Source organism: Eimeria maxima, genomic scaffold (genome assembly GCF_000499605.1).
Source record: "Eimeria maxima Weybridge genomic scaffold, Emw_scaff88, whole genome shotgun sequence".
NCBI classification, from domain to species: Eukaryota; Apicomplexa; class Conoidasida; order Eucoccidiorida; family Eimeriidae; genus Eimeria; species Eimeria maxima.
Window position 1 is genome coordinate 1 of NW_013564016.1, and position 14,071 is coordinate 14,071.

At 51.8% G+C, this 14,071-nt stretch overlaps 3 protein-coding genes across 3 annotated transcripts; all 3 read left to right on the top strand.

The window, feature by feature from the left end:
- Positions 1 to 1,552: 1,552 nt before the first annotated feature.
- EMWEY_00012160 (hypothetical protein) lies at positions 1,553 to 5,377 on the top strand (the record flags this gene model as incomplete). Its single annotated transcript, XM_013479083.1, has 8 exons — positions 1,553 to 2,471; positions 2,626 to 2,700; positions 3,096 to 3,304; positions 3,867 to 3,926; positions 4,254 to 4,380; positions 4,512 to 4,599; positions 4,939 to 4,986; positions 5,275 to 5,377. The coding sequence occupies 8 exons, from the start codon at positions 1,553 to 1,555 to the stop codon at positions 5,375 to 5,377; spliced, it is 1,629 nt and encodes a 542-aa protein (XP_013334537.1).
- Positions 5,378 to 5,652: 275 nt separating this feature from the next.
- Positions 5,653 to 6,472, top strand: EMWEY_00012170 (pantothenate kinase, putative; the record flags this gene model as incomplete). The annotated part of the gene is made up of 2 exons (XM_013479084.1): positions 5,653 to 6,264; positions 6,386 to 6,472. 2 exons carry the CDS (start codon positions 5,653 to 5,655, stop codon positions 6,470 to 6,472), a joined length of 699 nt encoding a protein of 232 aa, XP_013334538.1.
- A 3,198-nt stretch (positions 6,473 to 9,670) lies between these two features.
- Positions 9,671 to 11,554, top strand: EMWEY_00012180 (hypothetical protein, conserved; the record flags this gene model as incomplete). Its single annotated transcript, XM_013479085.1, has 1 exon — positions 9,671 to 11,554. One exon carries the CDS (start codon positions 9,671 to 9,673, stop codon positions 11,552 to 11,554), a length of 1,884 nt encoding a protein of 627 aa, XP_013334539.1.
- Between the last annotated feature and the right edge of the window lie 2,517 nt (positions 11,555 to 14,071).

Below are 14,071 nucleotides of genomic sequence, written 5' to 3' on the forward strand. Positions count from 1 at the left end.
CATGCTGTGAGTCTGAATGGAGATGGCTTGTTTCGTTGGGTTTGCTCATCGACGTCTTATTGTGGAAGACTGGGGGAGGGTGTTGGTGTGCCTGGTCGTGTGTGTGTGTGTGTGTGTGTGTGTGTGTGGTGTGTGTGTGGTGTGTGTGTGGTGTGTGTTCCTCCCAATACCTCCCAGTTTGCCCTAGTTGTGTAAATGTCTCATCTCTAGACCCTAAAATATTTTCTAACTCTATAGCCGCATCTTCAAGTTACGAATTTGACATGGCGGTCATTTGTCAACTTCAGGACGATGCCGTCAGGCAGGTTCGCTAAAATATTGTCCACTTGCTGCTCCTGCTGTGAGGGTACTCCCTGACACAGTACCGCCGAGGAGTCGGAGGCACACTTTACTGCACTTCCCTTCCATCTCACTTCATATAAACCTGAGATTATTTCTTCTCGTGCGACCCCGCAGAGTCTAGTTAGCATAGGGCGTTTGAGGGCTTCCCAATTCCTACCAGTTTCCCGGACATCCCATAGGCGGAACCAATATTTTAATGCATCCCCGGTCAAATTCGCGCGCAGTTCTTGTCCCCATTTTTCCTGGGGTATTCCAGGTAAAACAACTTCACATGACGAAGGAAACACATATTCTTTCCATCGTCATTCTGAATGTTGAAATTAACTGTCCTAAGGTAATCCGTTGGAGGGTTTGACGCTCCAGAAGCCCGCAATGGAATTGTCGCACTGCCGTTGAACCCCACTGCCCTCTCCAGATGGTTTGCGCCTTGTATCAGTACAACCACAAACTGTCTCCTCTCGCCTTCTCCTCTGGCTCTTCAATTGTGCTAAGGCTGATTCTCATTACACATTCCACTATACAACGGCGGGGAAATGGAATCATCATATGGGGGTCACTGGGTTGGAATTCTTATGTCCCGGAAGAGCCCCCAAATGTAGTGCGCTGCCGTCCTAAGCTGTGCCTACTAATCGTCTTGGAGTGAACTCACTTCCCAAGTACAACCTCTAACTACCCATTTTCCCAGAAGTCCATGCTGAAAGTACCAAACATGTTCGAGTCTCAGTTATTAACAAAAGAAGTTCATATAAAAGAACTGTGTGTTCGGAGCTGACCCCGGTCTTCACTGGAGCTCAGCGCCCAACCTATAAGATGGCGGGGAGATATCAACGGCGACGACACAGTCAGGAGCCTGACCTATAACTGCTATCCACCAAAATGTCATATTCAAAGACATAATACTTCTATATAATAATAGTCCTATTTCTTTTCCATTTAGAACTCCAAAGGCCCTATCTGGCACCCAAGTGGTGACTAAGCATTGCTCTGCACCGCCGATATGGGTGACTGGCGGGGTAATCTTACCTATGACTCTGTCTACTGTACTCGTTTATTAGAACATTTAGCAGCATTAGTTCCCTTTCCTAGTTACTAATGTTCTAATCCTAATGTTCATTCTCTTTATAGTCAATAAGCTACTAGAGATCACACCAAAGCCACATTGTAGTGCCTGTGCACTACACAAGCAGCAGCAAGAACAATATTGCACACAATGGACTCTCATGAAGAGCTTCAGGCCTTTGTTGAGGATCCAGCAGCAAATGATGGTTCACAGTTGCCTTCAGCGCTAACACGACGTGCGGCGCTGGCAGCAGCATCAACAGCGGCAGCGACAGCATCGCCAGCAGCAACAGAAGCAGCATCAGCCGCAACCGTACAAGCAACACTAGATGCAACCGCAGATGCAGTAGAGGCAAAAAGAGCATGGGCGGGCACTTGCCTGACGAACAACAGTGAGAGCGCCAGAAATCATAGGCAGTGCTGCAGACAGGTTTGCATTCGAGACCCAAGCAACTCTGAGCAACAGCTGCAGAGGCGGGAGCAGGTGGAGCTGCAACTGGATGAATTTGACCCTGCAAGAGCCACTATACCCTCCACTGATGGTGTTTGTGGTTGCCGTCGCGCGTTTGGATGGAAGGGCCGGCATCACGGCGGTGTTGTTCTTGCGGGATGTTCCGAGGGCTCGTGTGAAGCGCCAGCCGGCAACTGCCACGGCCACCGCCACCACCACCATCATCATCATCATCGTCATCATGGCGGCAGCAGCAGCAGTAATGGCAGTAGCTGCCGCCGGAACCGCCGTCGCTGTGGATGCCACTTAGGGGAGTACATGTTTATGCTAATTCCGCGCAAGCCTTTGAGTGCCGGAGCTTCCTTCCTCTTCTCCCTGCTGCAGGAAGCCTCTCCAACAGTCCGATGTGCGGTAGACATGGGTGGAACCCTAGCAAAGGTTGTATTTATAGAAGAGCTGGGGCCACATAGCGCAGCTGCGGCCGCTGCAGCGGCTGCTGCTGTGGCGGCCGGCGGAAGCACCGGCTTCTCCCGCAGAGACCCACAACTCACCGCCAGGGCGTACGCCAGCAACTGTGATGCAGCGCTTGATTTGGCATCCCCTCTCCTCACCATTCGTGGTTAGTCCCCTTGTTATGTCCCTGCCGCTGCGTAACGCTCTCTTTAGTAGGTTGGCGCTGGGGACCGTTGTAGTTTTCTGCTGCTGCCTCAGTTGCATGTGCAATGGTGCAAGAGCAGCGGCTGTTGTTTCGGTTTTGGCATGTGTCTATGCAGCGTCTCCTCGGCGGGTGCTGCGCTTTACTTATTTCCGCACGAAGGCCATTTCGTCTCTCCTGGAATGTCTCCGAAGTGAGGCTGCGCGCCCTTGTTGGAAGCCGGGCTGAGCTCGATTGTGTCGCTTTGACGCGCAGCCTGCCACCCACTGGAGAGGAGGAGCTGCTGCTCGTGGCTGCACTGCGCCGTTTGCCTTCACAATCAGCCACTGCTCGTGTTTCTGCCCCTTACGTTAAAGATGAAGCCTTGGAGATGCCGCTACACTGAGATTCCTTGTCACCGTTAGAAGCTCCGAGAGGGACTTCCGCTGCACTGCACACCTACAATACCTTCAGCACAGCTGGGGGAGCTGCAACTATGCTTCTACGGTGTGTGTGTGTGTGCGTGCGTGCGTGCTACTGCTGTTATGAGACTGCTTTGTCTGCTCCACCCGTGCATGCATCTTGGTTTGTGTTTTGTTTTTACTTCAGCGCGGAATTTAGTGAAGGGCGGGGTGCTGCGCATGACGGGGGGAGGGGCGATGAAGTATGCGAAGCTGTTCACACAGCAGCTGGGAGTGTCTCTCCAGCGCACAGATGAAATTGAAAGCATAATGGCGGGGCTGGTACTGCTGGCCTCCCATACCAACTCTGTCTTTCGTTTCGATTTAGCTTCCAGGCAGAGGGTCCCTGTAGACGTGGTAAGCGCATTTCTTGCGTTTCGTTCTGGGAGTTTCCTTATATCTCCTGTTTTCTCGGCCTTGTGTATTCTTCTCTGTCTTTCGTGTGTCTCTTTTCGAGCCTGCTTTCTGGCCCGTCGCATGTCCATTCTTGTCTCTCCTTTAGTGTCTCTTATTAATCTTATCGCGCCTCGTTGTTAGTCTGCCTATGTACCTGCCTTCGTGTCTTCCCATGTATTTTGTTGGAGTGTGCCCCTTGTGCGAGCCCTGGTGTTTCCTTACACCTGCTACTTCCCTGCGCAAGCCTGCTGTAATATTTCCTCGACTGTTGATGGGTTGCTGCATGCTCGCTCTCTGCAAATAAATCTTCTGCTGCTTGTGTTCCCTGGTTCGTTTGTATTTCGTGTTTGTGTTTTGGTTCTGTCCGCCACGTGCTGTCTCTGCCTCCCTTTCTGTCTGTTGCGACTTTGAATCCTCCGCTTTTTTGGCGCGTGCCAGTTATGGGCCTTCGCAGCAGGTTTCTTTGCCGTCTAGGTCTCATATGGATGTTCTTGCCTAAACGCTCTGCGGTGCTGCTAATCAGTCCCGGGACCTGTACCCTTTTCTGGTCGTCAATATTGGATCCGGCGTATCCATCCTGAAGGTAGGCCTCCATAGCCATAGACCCCAAACCGCAGATTCCTGATAGACTTATTCCGGTGCATTCAAAGACCCGCACATAGGCTTTGCGAATCGGTAGTATGTGCGGGAGGCACCTGGAGTTGTGTTGCTTGCTGGGGCTTCGGGTTCTGAAGCAGCCGCGTTTTGGGGTTGTTTCGGCTTATGGTGGCATTGGAAGAATGTGCCAGATGGTGCTTGTACTTTTGCACATAATCATTACTTGTCTAGCAAGATAAGCGCCATCTGCTAAAGTGCAAAAGCATGTGTTCAAAATATTTGTGTGTTTGAATGCTGCTGGCTTGCTGTGCAGGCTAAGAGCGCTAGCAGCTTCGTGAGGGTGACAGGGACCTGCATTGGTGGCGGCACGGTTCTCGGGCTGGCAAGGCTCCTATTCCACGCCAAAAGCTTCCGTCAAGTCGTCCGTCTCTCCGAGCGAGGTACGTAGCCGGCTTGCAGTTACCCGGCGAACTACGTGGCCAGATAGCCAGGTGGATGGCGCACGCTTACGACGCGCGACAGAGGTTGTCCATTGACAACCTTATATGCAATGACTACGGCCTGGCTGCAGGGACGGATGCGCTCGACTTGAAGGTGGCGGATCTCTGTGGAGACGCGGCAGGCAGCCGGTGCATTGCCCCCGACGCTTTGGCCTCCAGGTACAGCTGAGCCCGTTGTTGCTGCTGCGGTTTTGCACCCATTTGCTGCTGAGTCCCCTCTTGTGAAGGTAGTGCCACGAATCCGAGGAGCCCACAACTGGCTACAAGCAGCGCATTTGCGCCCTCTTGATATCTGGAGCCCTACGAGGGGCTTCGTTGCTGCTGCTAGGCTCTTCCCAGGTCTATGATAGCAGCAGAGAGGGGATTGCAGTGCCAGAGGTCGCTTCAGATGTTTTGACTCCACCTTGCAGCGGCCTGTGCATGCATTTGCAAGCTTCGCTTCGATTTTGATTTGTTGAAAGGGACGCGCAGACATGAGAGGGTATGCTTTGCGTGCAGCTTCGGGCGCCTCTACCTGGATGCCAAGGGCGACAGGCCCCGCCCCAGGTGAGGGATACCCGCCACCGGCACATCGCACACGGGGGCGGAAAATTTCTTGTGGCCGCTGTAAACCTTTTCCACCCTGTTGGCCTTGGTCGGGGCAAACGCAGGTAGAGACAGTACATACTAATATGCTTTCTCATCATGCATCCACGTGTATATATAATTTATGTATTCACGTACCCCTTTGTACAGGAGTACATAGGTCTGCTTATGCACAAATATGGACTGAAAACGTGGAGAGAAGACTTCTTGAAGGCGTCCCTGCTTGGTCTCTTCTCTGCTGCGTTGCAGGAAAGAAGACATCGCACGGAGCTTGATTCACATGGTCTCTTACAATCTGGGTTACCTGGCCTACCTTGTGGGCACCGCCCACGGCGTGCGCAGGCAAGGATAGCGTGCCCGCTAGATTCGAATGTGGACTTCAGATTTTGCTTTGGTGCAGCACATCTGCACGTCGACCTACTGCAGCGCGATGCATTGCACCACAATCCCTGCTGCCTGGACTCTGCAGCAGCGGAGGCGCCTTTTAGCGTCTGTGGGACGTCGACCTCTGCAGAGTTTCGAGACCCTAAGCATCTGCTGTAGAGTGGAATATTTTCACTGCATCCTTGCTGCGGCTGCTGCAGGATATTTTTCGCTGGAAAGTTCATTAATAACTATGATTTTACGATGGAGTCTATTACTCAAGGCGTGAACTTCTACATGCAGCAGTACGACCAACACACCCCACAAACCTGCCTTCGAGGACCCGCGTCACCGCTGCTTGCTGCCCCTCCAAATTTCAACGTGAGCGCACAGCAGCGGATCCTGTTGCAGCAGCAGCTCCTGATAAGCGCTGAAGCAGCAAAGCGACAGGCACTTGCTGCCGTAGATCGCGAGTCGAAGGAGACAGGTCGCGCGGTGGCAGCGGCAGATGCAGTTGCTGAGGCTGAAGTGGCAACCGAAGCTTCTGGAACTGGTGCCGTGCTGCCGCCGCAAGGTACATCTGATGGAGCAGCTGCACCCGACCTCTGCGAGGGGTCGATGGCAGATGCTTCTAGTCCTATCGCCTTGCCTTCAAGACCGCAGGTAGAGGGGCCCGAATACCCGCACAAAGGCCAGCTGCACGAGCAGCAACAGCAACAGCAGCGTCGGCAACAAACAGCTGTAGGAAGCCCGTTGAGATCGCCTTCCTGCCCACCTTTGGGCATCAGCAGCAACTGTTTGTTTAACCCTTCTTCGCCTGCGTCGACGCAGGCTGGTGTTGCTGCTGAGCCTGCGGCTCCGTGGGCCCCATTCGAGGTGAGATGAGGCTCTTGGGAGCACCGCGGTGACACCTGTAACGCGTGGTCTATCATCGAGCTAGCTTGTGCTTTCTCAACTACCCGTCGCCAGTTGGTTTGCTGGTTATATGTCCCTGCAGGTGCTTTTTCTGCGTCACGACGGATACCTTGGGGCGGTGGGGGCTCTCGTGGCTCCCGGGCCAAACCTCACCTCTTCTCCTCCTTGAAACAGTAGCAGCCACCGCTAGTAGGAACAACAGCTTGTGGCAACAGGATTACTATAGCAGCCCCATGTAGGCTCGTGTAATGGGGAGCGAGCTGAAGGGGACGCCAGAGCACGCAGCCCAAACACACATGTTGGATAGGTGTGATAAACGCAGCAACTCGAGTTTTTACTTCATATCGTTGGGAGTCCTTTTGAAACTACTGAAGCTTCGGCAACATTGACGGCAAACTCCGACGTCTTAGCGTGAAGTGGCGCCATCAAAACTATGTGGCTCTGATGGTGCCACTTCACTGTACGAGGAACACGGCAGCCATCAAGGTAGCAGTAGCAGCGCACCAGTGCGGCATCTAGTTTGTGGATAAGCAGGGGGGAGGGAGGCGTCCACAGTCCCAAAACAAACACCGAAGGACAATTCGTCTACATGCCACGGGGAAAGGCAATTCGTTTACATGCCACGGGGAACTGCAGCCCGTGAGGTATTTTACATGGACATGCGAAAACTGCCAGCCCGGTGGTGAAGCCCAGATACTGCAGTGCATTGGGACCCCTCAACCACATGTTGGCGTTGGGCAGCAACACCCGAAGGGGCAGGGTTACGTTTTCGCAACGTAGCATCCAGCAACGAAGCCGAAACGCATCTCCATCATCTGCTATATGAGATACTGTGCTGGAGCCGGTGGGAGGCATTGGCTCTCCCCGCGTCAAACACTGCAATCAAGAACGCCTAAGCAGCTCCTAGCTCAAAAGCGCTGCTTAGCCGCAAAATCTCCTTGATAAGTCCACTGGCTGCCCCGGGGGCTCTGAAGCGCAGGGGGCCTTGCTGTAGCAGAAAAGCTGCCCAAGCCTCATGGTGCTGTTGCCGCAGAAGAGTTCCTTATATATGTAGCGTATAACAGTCCCTCTAGAGTGTAGTGTATGCCGGTGGGCATAACGGAGGTTGGCCAGGCGTAGTTAGGTCAGGAATTAGGTATCACACAGGGATATACGCTGGTGTTCTTACCGTGTTCCGCTGTGTCACAATCACGGAAAAATGCCCGTAATTCCCCAGGCTGCGCGCTTCTTGGACTACGGCGCACACTCTAGCAAGGTCTTGCAACTCACACTGCTCCTGCTGCTCTCCCCGACCTGGCAGCCCTCAACCTGTTTTCCCATGCCGTCCAAATGTGGCAATGGAAACAGGACATCTCAACAATAAGGCAGCAACTGCCAATGCAGATGACAGAAGCGGCAACGGGGCAAACGCACATCTCGGTCGCGACCTCGTGTAGCCCCAAGAAAAACGGGTGCATGAATATATTGACCCCTAATGAAATATCGTTTGAAGTAGCCTCATCGCCCAGTGGCGCTGTAGTCTGAGCGGATCCCGCCGCAGTCATGAATGAGCATGGCCCGTCTCGAGACGCCAGCACAGAAGCGCTGACATTGTCTTCGTGTAAAATGGGGCCACCAAATACAGTCAGAAATTCAAAGCAACGTTAATATATGTGTATGGATATACTGCTCGAGCGTTCCGTTGTTCAACGACACGATGATACGTCTTGCTATGGTAACTCCACGGCTGACAGGCCCATTATGGCCGACACCACATGGAGTAGCTGTATACAGTTCCACCCCGAGTGAGCATACAACCCTCTGTACTCCCCTGACCGCCTTGTAAGAATCAGGATGCCACGAAAAGCAGGCTAGCAGGCACATTGGCAGAAACTTGACGAGTCGACTAGAAACTGTGCGGCATTGCCGCTCTCCCTACGCTGCATTGCCCATTTGTGTGGCTTTCTGTGTAGTATTCTTAGTCACTACGAATTTATTGCGTAGAGCCCAGATATTTCCAGGCTTCGAAGGCTTCACAGTCGCAGCATCAGGGGGGCGGCGTAGCTTGAATCTGGAATGCGGAAGGGATCTATCCATCTCTTTTCAAAAGTTGAACTGTGTTGGATTATACTGCCCCAACTACAGGACAGTCCTATGAGGAAGCCTTCATCTACAGAAGTGCCCCGTTGTCCTAGCGTGAGGCGGAGGGTTCTCGACCTCAGGCGAGTTCATTGTTGAGCTGCACGAGAGTACAAGTTCGTTATATTAGAGTTTCAGAAAAGCAGCAAGATCCCCTTACAGTCACCAGGATTACTGCGTTTAGTAAGCAGGAGTACACCTGTGCAGAGCAGCACAGTGACCTCTGGCGAACGCGGTGAGGAGGAGGCCTCCAACGACTTTCACCACACCATGCAGACAGTACTGGTTCAAGCACCGATAAGCTTCCGTTTAGCCCCTACACTAATACTGTGCAGAGTTGTTTACAACTAACGTGCCCTCCACGATCCAACCTGCACGCACAGCAAGTGCCAACGTAAAGTTCTATTAGTACACTGTGCGCTAACTATTGCAAGACATCTCCTCTTGCACACATTAAGGATTTTTACAAGCTCTGGCTTATATGGTGCACGATCCTACGCTTCAACATTTGTTTGAAATGTTCAACGCCGCAGTCGACAACCTAGATGCCGAAAAGTGAACAGACAGATTTCAGACAGAGCAGGCAGGTATGACACAATGCTGCATTAAGACGCTCAGTTAAAATGCACCTACTACCTAAATTTTAAGTTTTAACTAAGCTGCTTCCATAATGAGCTTGCATCGGAAAACCAAGTGAAACGGGCGCAATGAGCACCTCTTCTTGTTTCGATGTGGGCCCTGGCCTGGACGTGCGAACGTGCTGCTCTCAGCCCTTGAAGGTTTGGCAGCCTCGTCCTTCCACACAATTCTTGATTTCGAATTAAAAGTACAATTCTCGATTATTTCCGGCAGACTCTTTGTTGTCCTTGTCAGTTCAAGCCAAGTCCCCTCCCGTATGTTCAGCAGCAACTCCGTTTTGTGACGGAGTGCCAAGCCAAACGATGCACGATTTCGACCTTCTGAAACCATGTCATGATCTAATATAAATATTATCATATTGAAGACAGTAAAGAGTTCTTGGGATTCCTTGAAATCAGTGGACGACTTGCGGGACAGGCCTTGGGACGCGGCCAACCCTACCCTGAGCAACGTTTGGGAGCATCGGTTGACTTCATTCAAACTGCCGAGTTCACACCTAAGTTCACACCAGTTGTTCTTTTCATGGAAAACTTCTAGTTTTCCCCTATTTTTGCAAAGACAGCGTTGATCCTTAGGGGCCGGCAGCCCGCGATTACTGCGACACGCACACATGCAACGGTTCTCAGATTCAGACGATGCGTCGGTGCCGTTGGCCGAAGTGGAGGACTCCAACCGGGTTTCCCTTGAAGAGGAGAATATCAGAACCGGTGTTTCGGAGTTAGGAGCTGTTGAGACGCCTGGGCGGTCAGGCAGTGTGCGTGTATTGCATGTAGGGTCTGCCCTACTGTCTGTCTTCGCAATTCTACTGATCTTGACGAAATGCGCCGGCAATACCCACTCGTTGAAGGGAAGAAAGATCGCGGGACGGCAGCTGGCAGGAAGGGATGGGAGACACATGAAAGATCGCATGGTCGACGAAATCGTGCAGCTGTGTTTGGAACTAGAGGAGGACCATCCCGATATTTTCCAGCCTTCGGAAACGGTACAACCGATACAGCCGGCACCTCCTCCTTCTGGGGATGCTTCACCGGAACTACAAAAAACGCAGCCAGGCGCTGGAATGCAGCCAATCTCTGTAACACAGCCAAGCGCGGTAACGCAGCCAGGCGCGGTAACGCAGCAACGCGCGGTAATGCAGCCAAGCCCAGTAATGCAGCCAAACCCGGTAGTGCAGCCAAGAGCGGCAATGGACTCCAGCGTGGAAGATGCTTGGCTTTCGGGCTGGGGAGTAGTGCCCGATGTATCGTCTGACGTCTCTCAGTCCCCCCATGTACCTGCTACAAGTAGGGAATATGGCTATTTGGGAGGCGTTCCAGGGGCAGGGGAGGGTCTTGGATCGCCAGACGAAGGGCCATCCACATCTGCGTGGGGCTCGAACTCTATGGTACCATCTGCCGGCGGGGTGGTCAACCCTGATCCATCGGAACCCAACTATTCTTTTCTTCCCCGGGGTGAGGAGACAAGCTCTCCGTTGGATTCTGGCGAGCGTGGAGCACACCTCATGGCCTCTCAACCTCAGCCAGAGCCTGAAACTGGTTCATTAACTCAGTTGGTTCAGCCCAGCACACAGGACGGCATCCCCACTGGAATTCCTATGGCATTTGCTGGGAGAAAAAGGAAATTCGAGGAAATAGCAACTAGCGTTTCGTCGATATCTGCCGATGGTTTGGACCGTCTACCAGCTTCTGAGAGGCGAATGATGTATGAGGCAATTCGCGGGTGGACAACTCGCTCGACGCGACAACAATCGAGTGGCGCGCCGTTGATCCGCGCAATGCTCCAAGCATCAGGTCGTTCAAGCGCGGTTCAAGCCAGTGATGGAGGGGACAATTCAGCTCAACTCAGCGCCATCTTGAGGGACAGTTCTCGCGATCATCCCTTTTACAAAACACCAACATTGCAACAAGGTGTTACTTGGAGGCCGTTTTCGTTGGATGTTGCACGTGCATGTAACCCTCGTGTGCATTCAATAGATTTCAATCTGCGGTATATGCGTACGCTGCTTTTGCAAGATGCGATTCAACAGAACGAGATGAAAGGCTTTATCAACAAAATGGAAGTGATCGCAGGCTACCTGCTGGAATTCCATTGTAAGTCTGTGCTTTCAGCAACTCCGCGAGATGCTGCTCGACACCTAGGCGTCCGCTATTTGATATTGGACACACTTTATGCAGCAACCGAGGTGTTGGGAAAGCCTGGGAATGCCAATTCTTGGTGGGCAGAACTCGTGAAAAACATTCCATGCGAGGTGGCAGAGTATGACTGTGAAAGGTCCCTAGGACCTCAATTTTTGGCGAACGTAAAGACTGCAAGAGAATTGAGCGTAGCGTTGCAGAAGCTTAAATTGGGTGTTCGTCCCAGCAGCTTGGAAACTGTACGCCTGAAGCGGATGCTATTTTGCGAAGACACATCACCTCCATTTTTCAGAAGTAGAAATTGGGATCCTTGGAGACAGGATAACAATCGATGGTTGGGCCGAGGCCATCGTAAGTAGTGAGGTAGCAGAGCTGTGCACAAGGCTGAGATATGGCTGACCTTTGTACAACAATGCTCGGGTTAAGTTTTTGAATGTGCGGCTTCCTTGAGACCATATTGTGAGGATGAAAAGTTTGCGAATATTATTCATCATTGATGTCGCTTATCCTCTTCCTCTTCCTCAATAATTCGGGACCATCGCCACACGAGAGAGACCATTAATTCTGGACAAGATATCAAAATGATGAAGCAACTATTTGCAGGAGTTAGTACCCATCCCTCAAATTCCTATGATGGGGGAAAGCACATTCTGTTCGGCATGTCATCGTACACGGTGTAGTAGTGTAGTAGCGCCTTTTTGGACTTGTGCGTGTGCATTGCATGCATGCAATGCACCACTCAGGTTGTTTGCACTGTTCTGTTGCTTCCCACGTGACATTTTAATGCACGGAGTTCCACATTGCTCTCTAATTTGCCCAGGAATTCCTCACATTGCACGCGGTCAACATTTGGTGCTTATGTGCTGTATGGCACCTTCATGATTTGTCATTGTATTGAGGCCAACGCCAGAGCCATTTGAGCAGAATCTATAAGATCGTGCTTTATACACTAAGCACAATTCTTTAGGAAGCATAAGATTTGTGAATAACCGGCGGACAGCAGCTACAGATAATACGCTGGCTTTTTCTAGAACAACTGGAGACGTACTGGCAGGACACAAGAAGAGCATTCTTCTCAATCAGCGCAACGCTCACAGCTGCAGTTTGCCGCCACTGTGCGTCCCGCTTCGTAGTCATGCCTGCATAAAGAAGGGGATCATTCCTCCTGCCATGTTGGCAGCAGGAATGAGTGATCCCCTTTACGCAGCAAGATCTGCTAGAAGTGGACATACTGTATCCTGCCTATCAAATGGCAAGTATGCATTTTTAGCAACTATGTATAAGGTTTATGCTTGCAGGAAAGGGGGCTTGGTTGTGCTGACTTTCGGCGATGCTGTGCCTTTCTACTTGCCCTCAAGCATAGCGACAGGTATAGCCGCCTCATATCCCAGGAAAACGGCGTATTGGATTCTAAGAAACTATTGTTAAAGCAACAACCTAGGAAGGTCTCCAAATCATATCGAGACATCTCAAGAACCACTGCAGACAAGTTGTAGTATTTATATTTAGCACTTAGAGAAAAAAAGACAATGCTGCCGCAACACATACAGGCCGGATGCTATTGGATCCAGTTCCTAATGAATATAAAATGAGGAGAAAAGTGTAGCCATGACATCTTAAGGGAATACCAAGTGAAAGCCAAGACACATGTGCTGCCTCCTGCCTCCACGCCGCCGTCAATGCACGAAAGTGCGGAGGGTATACACCACAGAAGGCGGTGCATCCGATTATCCTCAACTTATCAGGGGCAAAACATAAAAACCCAAACACTTTTAAAATATTTCATTTAAATACTGCAAGTCTTCGACGTTGTCAACCTTTGCCCTGCGAGCGGGCTGGTGGGTTTCAGATTTGCAGGCGGTGCTTGACAGGCCCGTAGATGCAAAGCATCCTCCTAAATTATCACTTTCGTTTATTTTAAACTGAAATTATATTAAATTATCAAAATATACACAGAAAAACGGGTCGATCAGCGGTGGAACGCGAGCGGCCACCATGACCGGACAACTCAGCCCCACAGCGCAAGCGCAGGAAGAGGCGCAGCAGCAGCAACCGCAACACCAGCAGAATGTTTGCAGCAGCAGCAATGCTTCCGCTTGTTATTAGCGGCTCTCGGGTGTATGTATGTGTCCCTTGGCGACTGCTTCGCTGTGTGAGCGTGTGTGTGGTCTTTTCCACGATTTCCTCGTGCAGATCACCTACGAGGCGGTGGTGCCCTGCATAAGACCTCTTCGCTCTAACAGAAAGCAACACCAGCTTCCAGCTCGTCCTGAGGCTGATCTAGTGGGCGGGCACTGTGCGACGTGCTCCGCATGCCCGTGGGAGTGTCTCCCAGAAGCACTGGGATCGTGTCTGCAGATGTGGGATCGTCACCAGGGAACGGGGGATCGTGTAAACACACTAATGTGAACGCAGCCATCACTTTAAACAAGCAACAACCTGTTGCGCTGCCTCTGCATCCTTAACCCTCTTCTGATCCCTCACCGGAGCATCTGGGCCCTTGCGGCTGCTGCTGCTGCTGCCACTGCCGCGGCGTTGCTGCAGCTGCTGTTGCTGCTGTTTCTGTTGCTGCTGTTGCAATAGTTCGCCATAAGATGCTTCTAAAAAGGGGTCAAAGGCAACAGACTACAAGGCCCCTAAGGGGCCCCCCATGACTCTCTTCTGTTAGCCAATTGACATACACGTTCAAGGCACTGCAAGCAGCAGCAACAGCAGCAGCAACAACAACATCAACAGCGGCCGCAACAGCAGCAGCAACAACAAGATCAACAGCAACAGCAGTAACAGAAACAGCAACAGCAACTGCAGACGCAGCAGCAGTTTCCAAGCAGTTGTCGCCTCCACCCAAGGCCCATGGAGCTGCGCCTTAGAGCCCC